This window comes from Phalacrocorax aristotelis, chromosome Z (assembly GCF_949628215.1).
Source record: "Phalacrocorax aristotelis chromosome Z, bGulAri2.1, whole genome shotgun sequence".
Classification (NCBI taxonomy): Eukaryota; Metazoa; Chordata; class Aves; order Suliformes; family Phalacrocoracidae; genus Phalacrocorax; species Phalacrocorax aristotelis.
The window spans coordinates 72640499-72665331 of NC_134311.1; the positions used below are offsets into that span (position 1 = coordinate 72640499).

The 24833-nt window shown below is 40.5% G+C and overlaps 1 protein-coding gene across 9 annotated transcripts in view; it reads left to right on the forward strand.

The window, feature by feature from the left end:
- The window catches only part of UBAP2 (ubiquitin associated protein 2), a 167602-nt gene that overhangs the window by 6024 nt on the left and 136745 nt on the right, over nucleotides 1–24833 (forward strand). For all 9 annotated transcript variants that reach the window (XM_075079579.1, XM_075079586.1, XM_075079581.1 and 6 more), the window contains exons 2-3: nucleotides 19815–19954; nucleotides 23952–24029. In XM_075079579.1, coding sequence (XP_074935680.1) covers nucleotides 19856–19954; nucleotides 23952–24029 — 177 coding nt within the window. In that variant the 5' untranslated portion in view covers nucleotides 19815–19855. The remainder of the gene's footprint in view (nucleotides 1–19814; nucleotides 19955–23951; nucleotides 24030–24833) is intronic.

Here is a 24833-nt window from a genome sequence, read left to right on the forward strand (position 1 = left end):
AAGACTTCATCGCCTCTTTACTTCATGTAATCACAGACTGGCTGAGGTTGGCAGGGACCTCTGGAGGTCATCTTGTCTCCCTGTGCTCTAGCAGGGCCACCTACAGCTGGTTGCCCAGGACTGTGTCTGGCCATCTTTTGAAAAACTCCAAGCAACCACAGTCCACTACCTCCCTGGGCAACCTTTGCCAGTGCTCAGTCACCATCACAGTAGAAAAGTGTTACCTAATGTTCAAATGGAGCCTCCTGTGTTCCACTCTGTCCCTGTTGCCTCTGCTTCTGACACTGGACACTGCTTAAAAGAGTGGCTCTTTCTGTGCACCTTCCTTTCAGGTATTTATATACATTGAGGGGACAGCTTTCCCTGCCCCCCACCCCCAGAGGAAAAAAAAAAATATTCTCTAGGCTAAACTACTTGACATTGTCACATCTTTAGTCCTTCAGGCAAACTCAAGTCCGTATGTTCTTACATGCCTTTGAGAAGGAGGTTGATTAAGGACTGAATTTAGTGTAGGGGTGGTGGTAACAGTAATTCGTGGATCTTGATAGGTGGAGAGGTGGGTGTGTGTGGGGTACGTGTTCAGAACAAGTGCTGTGAAAATGCAACAAGATGCATATTTCAAATCCATATAGTTTTGGTGCTTTCAGATAAGGAGTAATTGGCTGTCGCAGCTCTAGCTGAACTGAATACTATAGTTCAGCAGTGTTGTGAGGCAAGAAACGGGTCAAACATTTGTATGACAGTGATAGTTGCCCACGTCCTGTGTACGTTCTGTCTAGGAATTGTGTGGATTGTAAATGATGGTTTAATGTACATACAGTATTTAGGAGAGGTGATGCGGAATGCTTACTGTACTTCTGCATATTGAGCAGTTGATCTTATGAAACTATGTGCATCAAAATTATTTTTAAAAGTCCTTTTTATGAGACTAAAGCCAAAACTTCGCAGAATTACACAGCATATTTTTCTTATTCTTGCAGATCCAGCCTTCTGCCCGCAAATCACCAGGACCCCCACAACTGCAAACAGAGATTAAAATAAAGTTAGGTTGTTAAAATTACTTCGTAGTTAGGGATACTGAATCTGAGAAGTGCTGGGATGGCTCTGTTAGTACAGTCCTCTGAAATGAAACATCAGTGAGGTTTAGTTTCTGCTGGGAAACCTACCTCAAATATTTATATAACTTACCTCCCTTGCTGATTCTGTTGACAGCTAAGGAATGCTTTTGAGTACTTCAGTCATGGGAGAAAGGGAAGCAAAAATGTATAACTTGTATTTCTTCTCAATAAACGAATCCATTAAAATACCTGATTAACAGAAGTCATCCTAAGTGTTCCACTAGTTATGAAATGACCTACCTATTACAAAATAAGATAAAACAACGGGTGAGAGACCACAGAACCATCCCATTCCAGTTGACTAATGTCTAAGGAAAAATTGAGCACAAAAACATATTGAGTGACGCAACTTACCTTGCAGGCCAGAACAAGCAGGTTTTGAACATTTGAGTCAGACTGTGGTAACTAAGACCTTTTTCTACCTACCAAAAAACAGGTAGCTGTTTGCGATTAGAGCTGAATGTGGGGGAGAATGAATGAGAGAGTTTAGCAACTGGAGTTCGCATTGTTTTCCTTACCAGCACTTTACTAAGGAGTGGTGGGTGGCCAGGAACTTGTTTTATGGCTGTAGGTTCCCTTTATCAAGAGACCCTGACTGAAAAGCTGGCATGCAACTCTTCCTCCCCTTCCAGTTGCTTTGTGGTGTTGCAGAAAAGTTAGGATCAGTTGTTAGCATGTGCTTTTAGTGGTACGTTCTCTCCTTGACTCAACAGGCAGGTCCTAACGCAGTATGTAGAGGGAGAGGGATGGAATGAGTTGCCCGTGGAGGAGCAGGAGGAGGATGTGGCTTGGGGGCAGTTACAAGACAGCTTTGGTGTGGGGGAAGAAGGGGGGAAAGAGTTAGGTATTCTTGATCACTGATATGATGGGTTGCTAGTTTGATTTGTTTGTTCACATTTTCCAGAGACTGGCTTATAGCAGCAGAAACGAAGGCATTAAGGCTGGGGAACCTTAGGTGTGTCTTTGCAAACAAACAAACAAAATTCCTGCTTTGATGAGTGGCACTGAAAGTAGGTAATGAAATAACACTAGGAATGATGAGCCCTGTTGAAGTACTTGGGAAGGGGTCTCTATTTTCTGCATCCCATTTGGCTATTAAATCTGCTCGTGAATTTTAGGCACTGTGAATGTATTCCAATCTTTTAAAACTGGTGCTGTATTGTTAATGTAAAGGCAATCTGGAAAGCTGTGAGTTTTGCATCTTACTTCTCCTGGTATTCCTATCACACATTTTTGTTTTGTGTTTATGGGCATGTGTATTGACGAATTGCATTTTTCCCCAGGAGTTTATATATAAACAGACATGCTGTGAAATACTGTGAAAGTTTTTTTTTTTAAGATAATCTTTATGTTCTCTTTTAAGGGAGAAATGTTGAAGGGAAAGGGGATAAGCTCTCTCTTCTGGCAGTGTAATGGTGGGGAAAGTTAGCTCTGTTTAGAGATATCCAACAAAAGGACTAAGTATAAAATGAGACTGTTACCACCTCTCACATTTCCTGAAAAATCAACTTCAGACTTCTCAGCTTCTCTACCTGGTAAGAGGATGTCACATAAGCATAGCTCAAACACTGTGCTAAATTTTGCTAAAATGTATATCAGAACTCTACTGTTTTTATTATAGCTAAAGCCTAAAAGCATTCAGCTGAAGACAGCACATAGGAGACTAAAAATAAAGCTTTAAACTAGGTTTATCCAAATGTACATTTGTGTTATTATGACTCTATTATATTTTATAATAGTATGATCTTTATAGCTAGAGAGGTGTGGAGCTCTGCTTTCTTGAAATCTTGGAAGAAGTGGCATGCTTAGCTCTTCCAGGGCTTGTTGTGAATTGGCTTTCCAAGGATTTCACTTTCTGGGATGCATCAAAGCTTGTTGAAATACCCACCTATGGTATTCAGTCTCCACTCCTCTATTTCAGAAGATGTATGTATCTTTAAAATGACCTGAATTTCTAATTAAAGAAAAAAGTGGAGTGATGCCCTCAATTTGCTTTTACAAAAACTGTATCAAATTAAGATTTTTTTAAGCTTCAGACCAATTAAAGAGAAAAAAAGCTCCCCAAAAGCTCGTCTTAAAGAACATGTTTTGAATATTTTCCAGTTTTAGTTAAACCCAAGACATCACAGCTCCAGGAACCTAAAGGTTAACCAAAACATTGTTACATGTTTTTTATGTTGGATATTAGGAAAAACTTCTTCACCGAAAGGGTTGTCAGGCATTGGAACAGGCTGCCCAGGGAGGTGGTTGAGTCTCCATCCCTGGAGGTATTTAAAAGAAGGGTAGATGTGGTGCTTGAGGATATGGTTTAGTGGTAGACTTGGCAGTGATAGGTTAGCAGTTGGACTTGATGATATTAAAGGTCTTTTCCAACCTGTGTGAGTGAGTGTGTGAGTGAGTGTGTGAGTGAGTGTGTGAGTGAGTGTGTGAGTGAGTGTGTGAGTGAGTGTGTGAGTGAGTGTGTGAGTGAGTGTGTGAGTGAGTGTGTGAGTGAGTGTGTGAGTGAGTGTGTGAGTGAGTGTGTGAGTGAGTGTGTGAGTGAGTGTGTGAGTGAGTGTGTGAGTGAGTGTGTGAGTGAGTGTGTGAGTGAGTGTGTGAGTGAGTGTGTGAGTGGTCACAACAATTGGATATCTAACTAAAGCTCCAGAAGAGTTCAGCCAAAGAAGTACTTATTTGCAGTATAGGAGTTTTAGATTGACGGTGCACTTCTAAACCTTAAACAACAACTTGCTTTTCAGTCATGTTAAAGCCTCTACAGACAAGTGAGTTCCAGATCAACATTTATGTATCTTTAGTTGCCTCTGAAGTAAAGTAACAGCCTTTTGTGATCTACATTAGTGTATAAGGTTGATTATTATTTTTTTTTTACTTACCAATTTTAATCAAAGTTTTTCTTCTCAATGTCACTGTGTTCCTTGGGCTCTTTGTTGTATTCCTTTTTTTGATTTGGTAGGAGTTCTGATAATTCAGTTAAGCCAAGTTTTTTGTTCTCACATGTGCTTGTGTATTAGAATATACATTAAAGTCTAACTGATCATCTCTGATAGGGAAGGCTTTACTCTTGGTGCTTTGTGTTCTAGGAATTTCTGTGTTTTATTCATTGTGTATTTAACATTTGGGAACTTAAAATGGTTTTAAGGGAAGTTATGTCTCTGGCTTTGGGAATGAGATAATCTATTTAAATATGCTTTACGCTTTTTCCTTCCCTTTCTTCTTTCTCTGGCAAAAATTCTGGAAAAGGCACAAAATGTTGTTCTTAGATGTATTTGTAACTCTTCAAGTGGACTTTCATGAATAAGTGGAAGCAAAAATTCTATGTCTTAGAGCTGCTGTCCTCACCAGTTGCATGTATACTTAGTGATGTTTAAATGCAGTGTATTGAGAGCTGTTTTATATCCCATTCTATCAGTCTCTTGCATTTGATCCTGCAAAGAAATTCTTCTGATGTAATAGTGATCTCACAGTAACTTACTTGAAAATAAATCTCAAACACTAAGATTTCATGGCAAGTTTCTTTTGGGATATCAAAAATAAGGTCAAACTAATGCCTTCTGCCTTAGAGTTTTCAGAGCACAGCATGAGGGTTAGTAAGAATAATTTTTCAGCTTTTAGATGTGGGAAAATGGGGGGACAAAAGGGCAATATCTATTTAGATGAGGCTTGTATGCTTTCAAGAAACCACTTAAAACCCCTGAAGGTGAGACAGCAGCCTTTTAGCAGTTTACCTTCTGCTGATTACAGCTTTGGGGAGTGCTGCTTTCTTAACTGTGTATCTTGGACATTTAGCTCTTATTGGAGGAAGTGTGTGGGATGACAAGTTGCATTTTTCCTTTTATGATTTTTATTTTCACCTTGTTCTAGTGAATCAGGTTGTTCTCACTAATTTTCTAAAGGCTGTGTTTTGGGCAGAGTACTCATTGAACTTGGAAAAACAGTCTTTGTGTGTTAAATTGAGAACATATAAAATGTCACACTGTTCTGCATTTTAAACTTGCCTCAATTCTCAGTTTATTTACAGTGTCATCTTGGCTTTTACAGCAAGTGTGCTTAACAGTCCCCTGTTGTGCTAGAATTTTTACATAACGTTCTGTAAATGACTGAAAAGTATTATTGTGATTAAAAAGGTGTACTTAAGTTTGTAATGCAATTTCTAGAACTTGTAGTATTTCATATTGGTTATACTTTGTGTTCATCCTTTGCTTGACTTGTGTGTGGATACAGTGTTTTGGTTTGCTTGGAGAAAATTGATGTTTGCAGCCTATCTGCTGAAATGGTTTTAAAGATTGTCCTTGCCAAGCTGTTTATTCAGTGAAGTTTTTGTAGCATGGTATGATCTCTAAAGCTAATACCAGTAAACTTTCAATGCTGTTGCTAGAGTTGAACGCCACTGTTGGCAAAATGTGTATTCCAGGTGTAATCTCAGAATCACATGCATATGGAGGGTGAGGTGATGGCAGTTAATATAAATAAGGTAACTGTTTCAGACACTTAAGATGTGAAGAGTGCAAGTCCCTTTTCTTTCAAATGTGGGTAACTTTGGCAGTGGAGTGCTTGGTCTTTCAGACTGATGGTGAAATAGACAGGTGACTAATGTCTTCTTGGGATGTTTTAGAAAACAGGTTTTCCACTTAGGCATTTTAATATTGACTTGCATGGTATATAAACCTGGCCATGCCTCTGTGGCATCAGGGGTTGTTGGGTGAGTACAGCATAGTAATGAATAACCCAGCAGAATACAAAAATATGTTTAAAAGGGAACATAAACTTTAAGAAAATATGTGAATAAATTTCCATGAAGAGGAATTTCTTAACAGTTCATCAACAGGAAGGGGGTTTTGAAGAAAAACTCATTAATATGCTTATTCAGATTTCGTGAGCTTTTTAAAAAAAAGATTCTTCACACTTTTCATCAATTTTGATATAAGCTAGCCTGGCTTGGAAAGAAGTTGTGGAGGAGAGTGAGAACCTCCTACTGGAGATACAAAATGCATGGCAGCCAAAAAACCACTTATGTTAGTCCAGACTTGCAGAAAAAGGTAAAGATGGGAAGCTGGAACAGCGACTGTGAGTCTCAGAAGAAGCCTGTGTCTGGTTCCCCCGACGTACGTTGGAAAGAAAGTAAATACTGAATTAAGTGCAGTAAAACTTTGGGCAATTTCACATCATATGTGAGCAGCTTGTCTCTTTGGTATCTTCTTCAAAAAGGTTAAGAAACTAACGAAGAAGTGGGAGATGAATTTAATTTTGCTTTTTTAACGTTAAACACACAACAACAGCCTGGATTACTTTATTCCTGCTTTTAGGTTTGAATTCTCTGTGAATTCTTGATTTATCCCCTCTTTTCTAGCGTGTTGTATATCTGAAGTTGTAAAGATTGTTAATCCTTCATCTCTTTGGGTAGTTTGGTTTCATTTTGGTGCTGACTTCCTGAAAACTTCTGGAATGATGGAACAAGAGTAAGTGAATTTATACGTGACACAAGTTGAGAAGTTGTTATCATGAGGAAAATAATGCTCACGTTCAAGTGGGAAAGCTTGGGGTAGAACCAAGCTTTCTGACAGAAGGAGGTCAAGATGGGGATTAGTATCAAAGGAAACTAATAAACCCCACCTTGTTTAAAGCTAGACAAAATGCTAACAACAGTCATGACCATAGAAGGAGCAATCCGGAGTTGGCAGAGGCATAAAAGTGATCTCTTATGGCTTTCAGTTCTTGGTGCAGTTTCTGCGGCTGCTTGTCTGTGAGCTCCTGACAATAAGTTTGAAAAAGGACTCAGCTTCTTACACTGTTTCACTTTGGAAAGCTAAACTGACCCAAATGGCTGAGAGTCTTAACAAGATTTTATGCACAGTAAAAGCATAAGATTATGAAGGAAGGAAATCTTTAATACTGCCTTAGAAACTATTGTTTCTTTTCCTTCGTCTGGAACTTTATATTCAGAGTCATATATGTCACTGTGAAAAAAAAAAAAAAAGCTTTTTATTTTGATGGATTCTCCTCTTGCCTAAGATGAGCCTGGAGAAATGTCTTCATCTGGGGGTAATTATAGAAAGATATTCTAGAACATCTTGCTTCATTTAAGAGGTGTTTTCTTCAGTAAGACTGCTGGTTTTCTATGTCTTTTTTAAATATGTGAGCGGATCACAAGCAGTGATCTGTACTGGTGGTCTTCCCTCAGTATCTAGTTCAAGGAGTTGGGGGCTCTGTACAGGTGCAGGAATGATAGTTGAGCTTTTTGGTGTTGCTACCAAAACACTGAAGCTAGAATAAAAAAATCTGATATCACGAGGTTTTTACCCCACTTTATAGGTATGGCTTTACAGATTACTTAGTGCATTCGCTTTTATATCATGTGGCTTGTAATGTAACCATTGCTTTTTGTTGAGAGTTGTAATGTGATCTGATGAGTGTTGCAAGTCTGAATTAATCCTCCCTTCCAATACTTTCTTTTATGGTGGCGCTTTCTGCTTTGTTCCTTGTTGTCAATTCTAGTCGGAATTAACTAGATGCCCCTTTACTTTTGATGCAGTTGAGTGTGTTTCCGCCAGTGTGAGAATGTAAGAAAAGTCTCCACTCTTGCTCGGCTATTTTTAGTCCTGTTCCTTGTATCTGTTTCTATTCAAAGAATTCCTTTGGAAGCTGTTCCAGGAGAGCGCGGTTTGGTGACGCAGGAAGGAGCTGGAGGGGGCAGGGAGAGCACAAGCGCCAAGCATGTTTGTGATCTGGCAGTGAGAAGTCCGATGTCGAGTGCTGCTTCCTGTGTGCCACCTTGTTCACAAGAACCCCACTCAAAGCGAGTTCCCCTTTTTGGGTATTGTCTGGCTGCATGGCTCACAGTTTGTGCTAGCTATTTATTTCTGTCACTTGGAGTACCTGGATTTCAACTTGAATCTTCTTACTGGGTTTGTTTTTCTGTGTAAACAGTATTTAGTTTTAGGGACTGTTTAGATATGGGGCATTGCATCAGAGCCAATAGCTGAAATGTGCTTTTCTACAGTTTAATGGCCAAAGCTGACAGTTCCCAATACTTGTCTTTTTCCTGGTTCCTGTTGCATTTCAGTATCTCTTTTTTTGTTCTGGTACTGGTTTAATCCGGAAATGTGGATTAGCTTTCCTGATAACTTTTTAAAAAAGTTTTTTTGTTTGTTGTTTAACAGCTTTTTAAATCTTTTTTTTTAGTGTGGTATGAATTACTCATCTTGTGGGTACAGCTAGCTGTTGAATGTAATGGTAATGATTTATAGGGGGCTGACCCACTGAAGATTTGGTTTTTCTTTTTAACTGTTGTCTTATGGTTGGTACTATTGACAGACTACAAGCCGGAAGTGTCCGTGATGTATGCTTGTAGCTCGTGTTGTATGTACTGACTTAGCCCACGCTTAAATTGTTTTGGAAGTGTCGTGCTGACGTTGTCACTAGCGATGTGAGGAATAGCGGTTTTGAGACAAGTCGGTCACAGTTAATATGGGAAAGTCATATGCTTTGTGCAGCTTTAGTGGTGTACTTCAGCCTTATCTGGGATACTTTGGCTGCTTAAATATTTTTTTCCTTGTAGTATTGATAGCTTACCCAGAGTGTGACCTGAGATTATATGTCCTTCCATATATTCTTTGAAGCGAACATCTATAACTTGTTGAGTTCATACTCTGCACCTGTTTCCTCACTTATATATGAGTGTGTGTGTTGTTGTGCCCTGAACTCATCTGGGTTTCTAGATGACCCCTGAGTTAATCTTGGATAGACTGGAAAGCCGTGCAAATTATTACAGTGTGCAGAAGCTTTGCCTTGTGATTTTTTTTTTTTTTTTTTTTGGGTGGAGAGAGTCACCTGAAGAATTTCCAGGTTACCCAGCCTTGTCTTCCCAGACGAGCCAGTCTGGATTTCCTGCTTTCCCCCTCAGAGGGACTGCTGTGAGTTTTAATTAGCTAGGAGGGAGCAAGCCTTCTCAAGGCAGGGCTTTTGACGGGAAAAGGGTGGATGTTTAACTGTATTATTCCTGTGAAAGTGAAATTCAAAGATGACCAGCAAAAGCATCAATATTTATTTGTGTGTACAAAATCATTAAAGATTGCTTTTGGTGGATAAATTGCTTTAGGGTAGTTTGAGTCTAGTTTAATGCCTGAAACTGAATGTAGACAGATGACTTCTGTGGCTGGGGAGAAGGACTGTATTGAAGATTACCATAAGCTGTGTTAGTCAGGCTGTCCTAATGTTGGTTGATTATAGCATCCTCTTGTTTGGATAGAAGTACCTCAAATTTTTTCTAAGTGTGTTCTTCACTGCAAGTTACTGAATGCTGACATGTATCCAAGAGCCTGGGCATTAAGGAGTGTTCTTCAGTAAAGATGAAACAAGTCTCTATTTTCCCATTCATGATCAAAAGAATATATATGGTGTAAGATAGTGATACATTCAAGATCACTTTGCTGGCAGAGTCCCTTCTTGGGAGGTTTTTTTTTTATTTTAATACCTATAAGATTTTTTTGTTTGTTGTTGTTGCATGCAGAGGGCCTGACCAGAATCAAGTCTTGCTATACTGGATCCCAGCAAAATAGAATGTGAAACCTCATGTTTTACCTATGTTATAATGGTGCATGGCTGCTGAAATGCAAGTTCATTCCCGTTTTCCGTGTGAACTTGATCCCTGTTCCTCATGTCAGATTCAGCAGTTGTATAGTCAGTTAGTTTTCCACTGGATAAGCTTATTAAACTCACTGTTTTGTTTCAGAGGGTTTAGTTTGCTCTTGGGTCAGCTCACTGAACCAACTCCTCTGCAGCTGATGGATTGTTAGTCTGATTGAAGGGAAGTAGCAATATTATGTGGTTAAGGAGTAGGGGAGCAGGAATGCTGTTTCTGGTGACAGGTCATAGCTGTGTGGTATTACATGTGAGCTGAAACTTGATTTTAGTGGAATAGACTGTTTGCGTCCTACCTGCGCTGTGGATTGAAGTTTGAATGAATATACAACCAGGTCCCAAATGGGAACTGAAACTCTAGTCATGTTTTTTTTTTGGTCTCAAACTCTGCTCAGCTGTCCTCCACTTGTGTGTGACTTCAGGAAGGCTGTGTTAGTTCTGCCTGAAGAAGGTAATGATATTCAACCCTGAAAAACCTGCTAGTTCACTTTTTCCTCAGATGCAGTAAACCTCTTCTTTTGTGAAGTATTAGTTAATGTTTTTTCACAAGCCTCCTAGTCAATGCAGTGCATAATTCAATCTGAGTATTTGTTGCAGGGGGTGACTAGGCTCTACTTCTGCTAGCTGCTGCTCTGTTGGAAGTTGTAGACACTGTAGTGTCCTTTCAGTGGATGCTGCTCAGGAAACCTTAGGAGGGAAAACACTGAGGGCTTTACCTTTTCTGTTTTTCTTCATTGGTTGTTCAATTTTTCTGGTAGGGGACAAATCCAGAGCAGCAGGCATGAAGAGATTTGCAATACTGATGGTTCTTTACCACTGAAGTGGTGAAGAATGGGTGTGATAGAATAAATACCATGTACACTGTGTATTGACTTAGCTAGTATTTTCTTTTTTTCCTTAGGCTAGAAAATGTGAGTGCAGAGGACTTGGAAATGGAGGTGCTTCTTTCCTCCCATAGCAAGAGGAAGTGGAGTGTGTGCATGGCTGTGAAAACACCAGGAACCACCTCTGAGCCACTGTGGTCTCCATATGCTTCTTAAGCCGAGCTACTGAGTCAGTTGTCAGTTTGGGACAGCATATGGTGTGGCCAGTGATGGGAATACATTATCTATTTTACTTTGATAGCTTTCAGAGAGGGTTCACACCAGAAAAGCCTTTCCTATGATGGAAGGACCTCATTTCTTGCTCTCTATCAAAGGTGACAGGAACACATTTCTTTTTTTCCTTCAGGTCTTAGAATGTCAGGACAGGCTAGAGTTTTTTTTCAGATATTCCTCAGTATTCCCATTCCTCACAGGATCCCCATGATTGCTGCTTCTCAAAGAGAATGCCTATTTTCTGTATATTGTATTTCTATGTGGACCAGTGCAGCCTTTAGTTTTTGTCTAGTTCATGCTTTTTTCTCTAGACTACAGACTGACTGTAGTCTGGTCTGCATTATAGTCTAGTAAGATCATGTAGTTCTGATAGTTCTGAGACTGGTGCTTAGACTAATTGCATGTTATTTTCTAACTGGATGTATGTTACTTGAAGTTTCATTACGGTCAATAAGTGCTGGTAACAAGTGTGTTTTGCATGTCTTTGCAGACATTGGGCTTATAATATTTAGGACAGGGAACAGGACTTTATTTTTTGCATGTGGGAGTCCAGCTGGTTGCTATCTAAAATGGCATTGTTCTTGCAGAAAGGCAGCAAAAGATGAGAATAGTGTCTTTGTAGATACTGATGTCTGAAACATGAGGTTCTCTGAATCTTCTAGGACATTCACTGCCTTTTGATTGTCCAGAATCACTCAGGAGTGTTGTCTTTTGATAGCAGCAGAGCTGGGTGGATTTTGCTAGCCAGGTTTTCAGCAGTCTGAACATTGCCTTAGTTGTGTGACAGATAAAGCCTTAGGTGGAAGTCAGTTAGGATTCTCTAATTTTAGTGCAATTTTTTTCCCTCTGTTTTCATTTGGTTGTTAATACCAGTGGATATTTCCACGCAGTGAATCTGGGGAAATTTAGATTCCTCCTTCAAAAATTCCTGTGTGAATAAGGGCACTCATTGCCTCTGAAGTTTGAATAAAGAAATTGATACAAAAATTCATGGATACTATCCTTCAAAGTCCGAACCTCCCCGTAAGAGGAAGCAGAGTATCCAGAAAGTTCCCAAAATAAAACTCAATAGCAACAAAGTCACTATTAAGCAGGCATCCTTTATTACGGCACTGGGCAGCACTGGGGATTGCTCCACCATGAGTGCTCCAGTGATTTGGTAAACTTCCAAAGATTATATGCTGTGAAGTCATACATAGTCATAAGGTTCCCAAGGATTCATTAACATATGTAAAAGTTTAATCTGCATGCATGGTTGTCTTTTTGGTGGTCTTCCGGGGTCCTCCAGTGGTCTCGGTGGTCTTCCGGGGTCCTCCAGTGGTCTCGGTGGTCTTCCGGGGTCCTCCAGTGGTCTCGGTGGTCTTCCGGGGTCCTCCAGTGGTCTCGGTGGTCTTCCGGGGTCCTCCAGTGGTCTCGGTGGTCTTCCGGGGTCCTCCAGTGGTCTCGGTGGTCTTCCGGGGTCCTCCAGTGGTCTCGGTGGTCTTCCGGGGTCCTCCAGTGGTCTCGGTGGTCTTCCGGGGTCCTCCAGTGGTCTCGGTGGTCTTCCGGGGTCCTCCAGTGGTCTCGGTGGTCTTCCGGGGTCCTCCAGTGGTCTCGGTGGTCTTCCGGGGTCCTCCAGTGGTCTCGGTGGTCTTCCGGGGTCCTCCAGTGGTCTCGGTGGTCTTCCTCACCTGTCCGATGGTTGAACTTTGGGTTTCCTTTGCCTATAGTATAGTCATTGAATTAGTTAATCAGTCCTTTGGCCTTGGACCTCACAAGAGGCTGATTTAAACTAGTTCCTCCAGTGCTTATCTCGGCACTGATGTCCTGAGTCTATGTTATCAATGAATTTACAAGCTTATTCAAGTCTTTTTAATCCTATCAGGCACCAAGTTGCATTCTTCAAATACCTGACACTATCTTTGCAAAGGAGGAAACCACTAGAGGACAAGGATGCTTACAATAACGTCTGAGTCGGGGACTGTCAGGGGTTTAGTCCTTTCAAAATGATGAGGGCAAGTCTGACCAATGTTTATTAGGTGTAGCTGGCAGATTTTGATTAAAGCTAGGATAACCACGAGAATATACTAAAATGTAAAACATGTCTGTTAAGCAGAGACACTGGGATAAGAGCAAAGATGGATATTGTAAGATTAGAAGTTTTTTTTAAAAACAATGTCGTGGTTCAGCCTCAGCTGGCAACTGAACACCACGCAGCCGCTTGCTCACCCCCCCCGTGGGATGGGGAAGAGAATCGGACGAGCAAAAGAACTTGTGGGTTGAGATAAGTACAGTTTAATGATTACAATAAAATGATAATGATAAATGATTATGATAATAATGACAATAATGTTAATATAATAAAATGGAAAAGGAAGGGAAACGGAAAAGAGGAAAAAAAACCACGGAAACACGAATGAGACAACCGCTCGCCGACCGACGCTGCCCGTCCCTGAGCTGCGATTGCCCCCTCCCTCCCCCGGCCAGCCCCTCCCAGGTAACTTACTGGGCATGACGTTACATGATATGGAATATCCCTTTGGTCAGTTTGAATCTGCTCTCTTAGCTGTGCCCCCTCCCCTCCCAGCTTCTTGTGCACCAGGCAGAGCATGGGAGGCTAGACATGTCCTTGACTAGTACAAGCGCTACCAGCAACAGCCTAAACATCTGTGTGTTATCTCAACAGTTTTTTTTTTTTCCATGCTAATTTCAAAGCACAGCACTATACCAGCTAGAGTGAAGAAAATTAACTCTATCCCAGCTAAAACCATGACAATGATATTGCTTAACTTTCGTGATGGAAACCCACTCTACTAGTGGAAAACATGCACTGTTCAGTCCCCCTTCCACAACATGCTCTTGAGAGGGGCTCTGGATATGTGGCCAGCCATTGCCTAACTCTGATCTTTTGAAGATGAGCAGTTCTTTCTCTTCCAAAACAATGCTGTATTTTCTTTCATTTGTGAGACCTATTTGTGTATTTCTTTGTATTCCTTTGTCTAACATTAGTTTAGGATTACCAGTCCTTGAAATTAACTTTACTTTTTGTGGTAGTGAGAGATTACTGATATTTCTAGATTGGGCTGTGTTCTTAGCTAATTACAGATTGGTGTAATGATACAGATTGGCAGAATAATAATTTCAAATAACTCAGTGGGTTTTAAGAAAGATGGGAAGAGTACTAATTTTTTTATTCAGTACATTTTGCTAACACAACTGGAAGTGTGTATGTTAGTTTATATGTTTGTGCTGGTACTCTGGCCACTCCCAGCCATCCTCTTTTCTTGGTAAAACATGGGAGCATGCAGACAGTAGAACTTATGTCTCCTGTGGTGTTCTGCCAGTGATGCAGGTTTATTCCTTGCCGTCAATATTCTTCCTATTTACTCCAGAAGACTGTAAGATGAGACGGGAATCCCCCAGGATCCATAAGCTCAGGTTCAGTATTGTTGGTTTGGAGCAGTACACACTCTGAGTAAGCAGCACTGTTCCTGAGGAACATCTGACTCCTGCAAACTCCTTTCCCCTTTCAAGCAGCAGTAAAGGTAGTGAGATTCTTTAGACAACAGCACTTGAGGGAAATACATAAGTGTTTTCTTCTGCTCTTTTTCCTCACACTCATGCTACTGCCGTGGCAGTAAGGTCTAGACTCATTGTACATGTACAGTAGTCATGCCATTGTAAGACAGTGTCCTGCAGCCTTTTCCCTGCCTTGTCATTGTGAGAAATCCTTGACTGAGTAGCTTTGTGATTCCAGTACAAAAAAGCAAGCACGTTTTTAAGGTGTCTACAGAGATTTCTCACGATGTTCTCTATCACAGCTCCTTGTCCAGAGAGTCAAGAAAATAACTTTCTTGAGACTGCCTCAGGGAAAGAATTAAAACTGCCAATGTTTTGTTCAGCTGGTGGAAGTGAATACTTCAGAAAGATTCCTGAAAGTCAGATGGTATTGCAGTGCATGGTCTGCCGCTGGAAGATCAGCAATAGATTTGCTGTGTCTTGCAAGGCTTGACACCCTGTCAAGCCAATTTGTATTCTGTGCATCTCCAGCTTTTCTGACTTCTTTGAGTCTAAATGGACTAGATTTCTTACTGAAGAAAAGTTGAACAAAAGATAAAAGAAGGTAGTGTGATAGCTTTAACAACCTGTTTTTTGTGTTGATACGCATTCATTTACTCTTTGATTCTTTGTCTTCCTCTTTTCCTTCTAAAATCCAGAGCAAAAAACCAACTAAATGTGTGGAGTAAGACGTAACACATGGAGACTTTGGGAGCGGGTGGGATTTGGTCTGTTTAGGAAAGCTAGGTGTGGAGATACCAATATTTAGGTACTGTTTTTGAAAACTGGAATAATTGTTGCAGTTTCATCACCAGTCTGGTGACTGCTTATTATACAATGCTGTATATGTTGTTGTAGTGTAGGTCCCTGGACTAATATTGCTGTGCAGACAGAAATACTAAAACAAGCAGAACATCAAGATGAGGGATTATTTTACTCTTAACTAGACTTAAAAATAGAAAATAAGGGCATTTATTTGCTATAAGGAAGTGCTGAAACTTGAATTTCAGTGTCTGAGAAGCTAAACTTCCTTGAAGTGAACAATTTTCTTAGCTACTGATCAAGGTGATTTGTTTAGTTTCTTTTCTTTTTTTGTTTTTGTTCATTTTTAAGCTAGAAATACAGACAATATTCCTTTGGAGGTACTAGATTACATCAGTGTAAAAAAAGTTTATAGCAGTCTTGTGCCTTTTTTTTATTGTTATGAGTGGCAGTATGACCACCTTTACACAACAGTTCTGGAGAGTCCAGTCTCTTTAATGCATTCTCCTCCTTTTTTGCTGGTGGTATGGTGGTCTGTTTCACTTAGTGTGTATCTGTTTCTTCAAAACACAGCTATTTTGGCTGCTTTCTGGAGTTGCAGTGTGTCTACAAGGTTGAGTATTAACTGCTGGTGAGGGACTTCAGCACTGAGCCAGACCCTGACATGGAAACTGAAACATCTGCTTGTCTGAAGATTTTTTTTTTTGATCTTCATTAAACAGATTTTAATTAAGAGTTGTCTTCCAGTCTCAAATCTTTCCTCATTTGATCTGCAGTTAAAAGTTCATCAGTTTGTGATATTCTACTCATTGCTATGACAACAGCCTGCCAAACAGACTTTAATAAGAGGAATTGGAGAGAATAAGAAGCTGTTTTGCGGGTAAAGAAGTGTTCAGCCCCATCTTATTAGTTAATAATATCCCACTGACGGCTCAAAATTGTAGCCACTCTGATAATTTGAAGGCAGTGGCTACCTGCCTGCCTTCTGCCTCCTGCTTTAGTACACTGAAGAGTACATGGGGTAGGGTGTGAAGCCTCTACCCAGGGAAGACAGGTGGGTACCAGGGAGGTGCGGTGTTTCCCTGGTCAGCGCATGCACCATCAGCAGTGGAGCAGGGCCCTTCAGCCGCTCCTTATGCGTGCTGGGGCTGGGCTGGCTGCTGTGTCTGGACCCTGCCTGTAGATAGTGGGTGCCAACCAAGGGGAAATAAAATAGCTTCTTCCTGAAAGCTCTTTTTATATCAATCTGGCAATTGTGCTTTTAAGATGACTGGTTTGTGTCTGAAATGGATTATAATGTGTCTGCCTTTGCTCTGTGGGGAATGTCAAACTGAGAGCGTGCGTCCACACTTGTCTGAAGCAAGTGTAAGTCCATACTGCTGCCAGGAAGAGGCTCTTAGCTTCGCTGGTTTTCTGCTTCAGACGTGTTGCCAAATTGTGCTGCTCATGGGCTGCATGGTCAGCAAGAGGAGGATCTTCTTTAAAGATCTCGTTACACTGTTGAGGTTGTTTCGCTCTGTTCCCACCAGCAGGTGGATCTTGCTGTGCTGCTTCATCCTTCAGGAGTGCTGAAAACTTTTGTGTGCCTGCCTTTTTCCTTAAAGTGTCCTTTCATCCTGAAAAACAAACATGGCTTAAACAGCTGTGGCACAGAGACACTGTAAAATATGTGTTAGGGGAAGGAGAAAAGACAAAATGCTCTTCAGGTACCGTAAGTTGCCCGGCTATCATAAGTATAGGCTATAGTTCAGCATGTGCTTTATAATCAAAGGGAAAACTCTGTTTTAATGCGCATACTGCTGTCATGTCCAAAATATGGATCACAACATTTTGAGTAGCTTTGGTGAAATTAGAGAAAATAGCATTGAAATATATGTCAGAATTCCTAGGTACTGGAATCTGTAAACGTGATGTTAATTCAGAAATGATGAACAAATTGACACCCAATGGACTTATAATTTCTCAATGTATCTTAAATCACAGTGGGCTAACCTCAGACAATCATATTTGAAACTATTGGCTTGTCTTTCAGTGAGGTTAGTGCTATCTATCATGTTCTCTGTTCAGGGCTTTTTTTCATTGCTCATTGTGCTATGTTAAAATTGTGATGAGCTGACCAATACTTTAAAACAAAACAAAAAAACAACCACCAACCACCACACCCCCCCACACCCCCCCCCCAAACAACACAAAGGTCATTATTAGTCTGATTAAATTTAGGTTTTTAGATGTTGGCAGTCCAGTCAGCAAGGTGCTTAAAGCAGTTTTTTACACAAAGAGCAGAAGTAATTGCTACTGCAAACTCAACTGAAGGCTGTCCATAACATGTTTAAAATATCAGTGGACAGCCGTGACCAGATAGTCAGTGATACATGTTGAACTTGCTGTTCAGAGCATCTCCACATGTACTTAAAATTTTGCTTTCCATAGAAAATGTTTTCATGAGCTTGAATAACCTCTGTTCTGACTGTATCTAGCTTTTAGGGTGTCAGGTGCAGTGCTCTGAAGGCCTGTGGGTTCTTGGGCCTAGAAGACAACAAATTTAGACTACCTTAAGAGCCTGGGAGGCAGACTGGCTTTTGTGAATATATTCATAAATCTGGAGAAACACAGTGTTCCAGTTCAGCTCATGCTATCATCAGTTCCTGGTAAAGACAGGCCTTTTCTTGTTAAATATGTAAGAGTTCATGGAAATACACTTTCTCCTCAGAGTTTGAGTGTTTTGTCTTGGTTTTGGCTGAGATAAAGTTAATTTTCTTCCAATAGCTGGTACAGTGATACGGTGGATTTAGTATGAGAATAATGTTGGTAACACACCGGTGTTTCAGTTCTTGCTAAGTAGTGCTTACACTAAACAAGGACTTTCCAGCTTTCCCATACTCTGAGGGATGCACAAGAAACCGGGAGGGGGCACAGCCAGGACCACTGACCCCAGCTGGCCAAAGGGATATTCCATGCCACAGGACGTCCTGCTCAGTGTATAAACTGGGGGGAGCTGGCTGGGGGTTGGGTAGTGATTGCTGCCTGGGGATGGACATTGGTCAGCAGGTGGTGAGCAATTGTATAGTGCATCAGTTGCTTTGCATGTTGTTGCTGTTGTTATTACTACTTCTATTTTACTTTATTTCAATTATTAAACTGGTCTTATCTCAACCCACAAGTCTTCTCACTTTTACTCTTCCAGTTCCCTCCCATCCCACTGGGGAGGGGGAAACGAGTGCCTCCTTCTGTGGATCTGAGTTGCTGGTGGGGGTTAAACCACAACAGCTGTAACTAGCATATAAAGAAATTCTATGTCAGCGTTCAATTTTGGCCAACAAAATTTTATTTCTAAAGTGAAGAAAAGACTTAGATAATAACAAGAGTTAATTTTCTTTTGGATTTTAGATGAGGGTCCTGAGCATTGTGAATTGATGTTTAAACTGAAGCATCTCATTGCAACTTTAATTGTTGAGTACCCGTTACTTGTGAATGCTAATGAGTAGTTAGGTATTGAACACATCCTCATCTGTGCAATCACAGCAATTTGCTCAGTTTTCATCTGAGCGTTATTGTGCATCAAACTCTGTGTTAGCCAGCTTGCACCAAAGCTGCTGCCATGACAAGTTGCATGCTGAGCCATGTTTGTACATTGGGGCTGCAGTAAAAGTGCTTTGCTGCTTGTTTGCACATCTCCTGCCCAGGTGCACCATGTGCAGGTTGTCATTAGTTCCCTAAATTTGCAGTTTTACTTCCCAGTGTCATGGGGACAGAAACCAGGTGGTTGACTGTGACCATTCTAACCAGTTGAGAAATCTGTTTCCAGTTATCATAGCTACTATAACCCATACTCATCAATTATCCTTGTGTTTGATGCTGTACAAACACAGGGGGAATAAGTTTCTTGTTTCAGAGCAATTTTAATGCTAGAGGATGAATGAGAATGAAAGCCAAGTGCCACAAATGGGATAGTACTGATGTGTGTGGAGGGTTGGGGTTTTCTTTTGGGTTTCTTTATTGCCATACAACAAAGGTATGTTTAAAGCAGAGTAATACGTGTTTGGTAAATAATATCTGTAAGTATGAGAGAGAACAAAACAGATATTGGCTACAATGGCTGGACTTAAAGGCAAGCATCATCATTTCTCTTATAAAGGAGAGGTGAGGAGGAGAGTGGGTGTTGGACACAACTTCCTTATATGTGCAGGAAAGCAGCTTGATGATAGGGAAGAGAGGAACTGCCTAGTGTGTGAATGTGACTTTTGCATTAGTGTTCTGAGTGCGTATTGGAGTAGTTAAACTCCAGGCACCAAAACAAGACAGCAGGTATTACAGAAATTCCAGGAATGATACAGCTGGAGCAGAGGTTTCAGCACAGTAGCACGTAGAAAAGCCTGTATGTTAACTGGAAAAAGCTATGAGATTTAGGTGTCGTGTAGAAATACAGATCTAGACAGATCCCAATCAGCTGACAAAAATGCTTTTTATCCATGGCATTTCCCCCCCTTACTGTGAAGATTGCAATAAATCCAATAATAGTGTATTAAAGCTGCTTTCTCAGGAGTCTCTGTATAGAGTTAGTAGTAAAGGCAGGAAGAGTTTGAGCTACTACTTTTGTGTATTATCTGGGTATTGAATCAGTACCCTGCTTTATTTAACTCATGCTCTTTTTTTCCCTTTTCAGATTTTCTATTTTGTACATACGTTGTTTTGTATATACTGTATATGATGACTTCAGTGGGCAGTGAACGTACCAGGGGCACTCGGGACAAAACACAAATTTCAACCACACAGCCAACACAACCACAGAAACAAGTTGTACAGGTACGTGCTGCTATGTAATCTTCTTTGAGTTGAAAGTGGGCATGTAATGATGTGCATTTCTTTTCTAAGTCAGTAAAAAGTGAGAAAAGATGGGGAGAAAAAAATCACTGTGTATATTGGAAGAGTATGTTTGATATCTCACTTTAATTGCTCAGTAATCCAGCACAGCATTAAGTTGTTCGTGTATTTTCACCTCTAAAGGAGCTTTGTGTTCTTCAGCAACATTTCCCTTCAGTGAGGAATTCTATGCCTATGCCTGTGTCAGGATTTCTGTCCTGTGACCTCAGTGTCTTCACATCTCAGCTCTTCCATATGCCAACTTCATGATGCTAGAAGATCTCTGCTTGGTAGAGGAATTTGGGTGGGTGGGAAAAGCTTCATTAGATGCATGCTGTGTTCTGCAGCATGATTCAGCATATCTGCAAGTCACAAAATACTAAAATTCTTGTGCAGTGTCCTCACAAAGTGAAATGAAGACAGTTGCCTGCTAGCGGACTAAAACTGTTTTGAGTGCCTGTGAGGTGAAATTAAGCTCTTACCCCATTGTCTTGATTCTCAGCAGCAGAGTAGTTTTGTGCTTGTCTGGGTTAGAGTGCAGAATGTTTCTGCTCCTGGCAACTCATTATTCTCTTGTCGGGCACTTCTCAGATTGGACTCAATTCAAGAATTGCCTCGGTTCTCTGCTGGCAGAGAGTACATCAATCTGGAGGTGTTCACCTGGGAAATTGTGTCTTACTGTTTTATAGACTGATCTTTAACATGGAGGGGCTTTTGTTCTGTTTTGTGTGTTATTAATTATGTGAGCTCAAGCCTTTATCACCTCCTTGTGCTGCAGCGCTTTGCGTAGTTGTGATTCATGCTGATGTGTGGTTTTAGAAAGTGACTTTCAACAAAAGTTGAATTTGTTTTTGTTTTGTAACAAGTAAGGCTGCAGGAGTGTAGCAAACAAGTTGACTGAAGTGGCATTTTCCCCCTTTTGGTATTTGCAAGACAGCAGTGGAATACTCTGCCCGGTTTTGGGTTCCCTGGCACAAGACAGACATTGGCAGATGAGAGCAAGTCCAGTGAAGAGCTGCGAAGAGAGGCTGGAGCACAGGGTGAATGAGGGGTGACTCTGGGAACTGGATTTGTTTAGCCCTAAGAAGGCAAGGCAAGGGTTGTGTCTTCTATTCAGATACCCCTTGAGAGGGTACAGAAAAGGTGAAGCTGGGCTCCTCTCAGAGAGACAATGGCACAAGTTGGAAATTCCCGCTGTTAAAAGGAAAAATATTGTTTACCATGGATGAGAGAGGTTGTGCAATCTCTCTCTGGCCCCAAGCAGCTCCTCTGATGGGACATGCTCTCAGGGGGAGGTTGCACTGAGTACCACTGGCGGACCTTTCCAACCCACATGATTCATTGATTTTCAGAATTAAGACTTGCTGACCTTTTGGTGTATTTTGTCTGCTTATTCTACTTTTTGCATAATAGATACTTGTTTGGTCAATTCAGTGGAAAAGATGGTTATTTAATATACAGCAATTATGTTTTAGTGCACCATGGTTTTTTTATTGTTTAGATATCACATGGAGCTTCCTGCTTAGTCAGGCTTTACACATCAACAGAAATGCGTGGATTTTTACTGTTTAATCACCACTGACTGATGTTTCTGAGTGTAGAATAATGTTGCTTTCCCAAATGGAGATTTCATTGTCATAATGTCACATTGGTCATAGTTTAAGTTATTTAAGAAACAACATTGCAGTTCTTTTGCATTGCTTCTAGAGGGGAAAAAAAATACTATTTTATTATAAGATCTGGGCCTATTACTGTCACTTAATTATGTGTTTTGCACACTTCTGTTTTCTGGTAGCTTGAAGTTATAGTTAAAAATTTCCTTCACTCTGTTATGCTGCAAATATAATATATCTTGTAAGGTTGAGTAAAGTTTTAGCTGTCTTGGGATACTATTATTTTCTTAGTCGCAATTAAAACTTAATTATACTCTTTTATAGGATATCCCAGTGTTATTTGTAATGATGGTGCCTTAAAAATAAAGAACGACTACTTGCTGGGAAAAATCCAAAAATTTTGTGACAGTGATTTGGTGTTTGTCTAGTAAACACATCTTAGGGGTTTTGTTGTTGGTTTTTTCTTCTGAATCTTCAATTTTATCTGGGTGTAATCCTCTGGCATATATAAGTGATGTTGCACCTACTTGTGTTTCTAAGCTCTCTGCTTACACAGGAAAGCAAGATACTGTCACACATTTAATAGTTACAAAATTGGTATATTTTTGTCTTCTAACTTGGACTTGAAAAAAGTTGGTTTTCATAAAAAGTGAATCTTATTGGGTTCCTGTTTCTGGTCAAATATGCCCTCATGTCTACAGAAATTACATTGTCTGAATGTTTTTACTCTGGATATCATTAAAGCAAATCTCTTCACTAGCTTAAAAGTTGCAGTGGGCTGAGAAGGCTGAAGTCAGAGTGAGAAGGTGGCTCTGCAAGGCTTAATTCCTGAAACCTGTTTTTGCTCTCTGATAAGCTCTCGGCAGACACCAAGAGCAAGCTCCTTCACACAGAGCACTGCACTGACTGGGAGGCTTTTGCGGAGGGTGGCACCAGGGCTGGTGTGGGGAATTCTTGAGCAGGCTCTCATCTGTGTACCGACTGATGTATGAAGCTGTCAGCATGACACTTTGAAAATGTGAAGTAGTGCAGAGTACCGAACTCCATTACAAACACTAACTGTCTTGAAACGTTGTGTCTGAGCACAGCAAATGTCACTTCCCTCAAGGAACTGGCACAGCTGCAGTAACTTCACAGAAAATAAGCAGCTGGTAGTGCATGGCGGAGTAATTTTTAGACTCTTCTCAGCATTTACACTTGGTGACCTCCCCTAGAGCTTGTATTTGTGGTAAGCTCCAAAAGCGAAGAAGTTTGATGCTGATTAAGTCTGAACTCATAAGGTACAGAATTTCATGTGGGTATCCTGTGAGATTCAACCGGCTGCTTAGGATGAATCCTTTCCCTCAAGAACATCAGTGATTGAGGTGGTGCCCCTTATCATGAAGAAGTCTTCTGTTGCACATCAACTTGCATTTTGGGTCCTGGCTCTCTTCATTATCAGCCTTCTCTTGCATGAGATGGAAGCCTCTTCTGTTTGAGCAGAAATCAAATTAGGCCCAGGATCATGTAGCACAGAGTTACCTTTAGTATTTTAATGGGAGTGCAGTTCAAGTAGACTGTAAATGCCACACTACGAAGAGTGACCTGTATGATGTGACATTCGTGTTCTTGAATTGCTTTCTTTCTGGGGAAGCCATAGCCTATTCAGATTTACGGCATTTTACTGCATCCATTTGTTTCAGCCTTTCAGCTTTTACTGAAGTTGCCAGCAGGGATTTGTGGTCCAGAAACATTACAGAAGCACCAAATATTTCATCAATAGCAAGAACCTTTAGCAGTTTTCAGAGACCAGTATTCACTTATAAAGAAAATAAACGCAGCTGTTCATGGGCAAAATCTTGAGGCATGACTCACTCTCTCTTTAAATGCTCATAGAACTAGAGTCAGGTTGTTGGGAGAGTTGTGGAAGGTGATGTGAGCAGGAATCATCAGAGATGTGGTTAATTTAGAAATACTGTTGCCAGTGTGTTAGGATAAAACTCTGACTCTAGAGTGGTAGATACTAAATAAAAGTAGAAGTAATAATATCAAAGTGTAGGCTTTTGTGCTAAATTCTGTTTTATTATATGGTTGTCTTGTCTATGTGGTGACCTTTGAATGTGTCTGAACCACAGTTAGACGTATTGAAATTGCTTCTGTCCCAGTTAACTTTTTAACTGTAAAACAGGCATATTGGAGATGTTAATCCCTTCCCCATAGCATCTCTGTGCTTGTTGTGTATTTTCTTTTTGAGAATCTGGAGAAAAAAAATATGGTGACAATAGAGATACTTTTAAAAAACATATTGTTACCTTTTGTGTACTTTATTGGATGTTTGCATTTTTTAGGCAACAGCAGAACAGATTCGCCTTGCTCAGATGATCTACGATAAGAACGACGCAGATTTTGAAGATAAAGTGAAACAAGTATGTTTCCTATGGTACAGAGTGTTTTATGCCCTGCAATAAGGTGCTCCCAAGCTGGCTTACATTTTGAAGCTAGCACATCTGTTTCTGATTTAGATGAAACCTTTTTCAGAAGGACTTAAGTTTAGCTATGAAAAGGTGCTCTTATTGCACTGTAAAGTCTGTTTACAATAAATTGTGTGGCAATCTGGCTCTGGCTGTATAGTTACACCGGTGTATTTTCCTTTGTAGACAAGCCTTTAAGCCAGAACTCCTCTGTGCTGGTGTCTCTTCCAGACTGTATCTCTCTAGTGTGGTCCTGATGCTTAATGATTGTCAGAATAAAGAGTGCATTCAGCTTGTCCACATGTACATGCCCATGGGAAAAATGTCACCTGTGTAAACTGGGTTTGCTAGTGTCTTGGCTCTTCTTCAGGGAAAGTAAAAATCTAATCATAGCTTAAAGGTGAATTAAGGTGTTGTTTAAAAAAAAATCTGACCTCCCAGATCTGTGTGTGCATTAAAATGATAGAATTACACAATGAAAATGAAATCTCACACCGTTTTTCCTCTGCCGTGCTGAGTTTTGGGTATAGATGTTTAAGCTTCCGCCACCCATTTATAGCTGAGACCATTAATTCGAGCAATACCAAGAATCTGTGTCCCTGTTCTGCTGTGGGTTTCAGTGATTTTGTCCTAGTGAACACATCACAACTCACAGAGTCTAGGAGTGCACCCAGAAGGAGAGAACAAATAGCATTAAAGCATTAATGCAGCAGAGGAGCAGATTTCTTGATTTCTTTTCCTTTGTAAAACCTCCTCTGA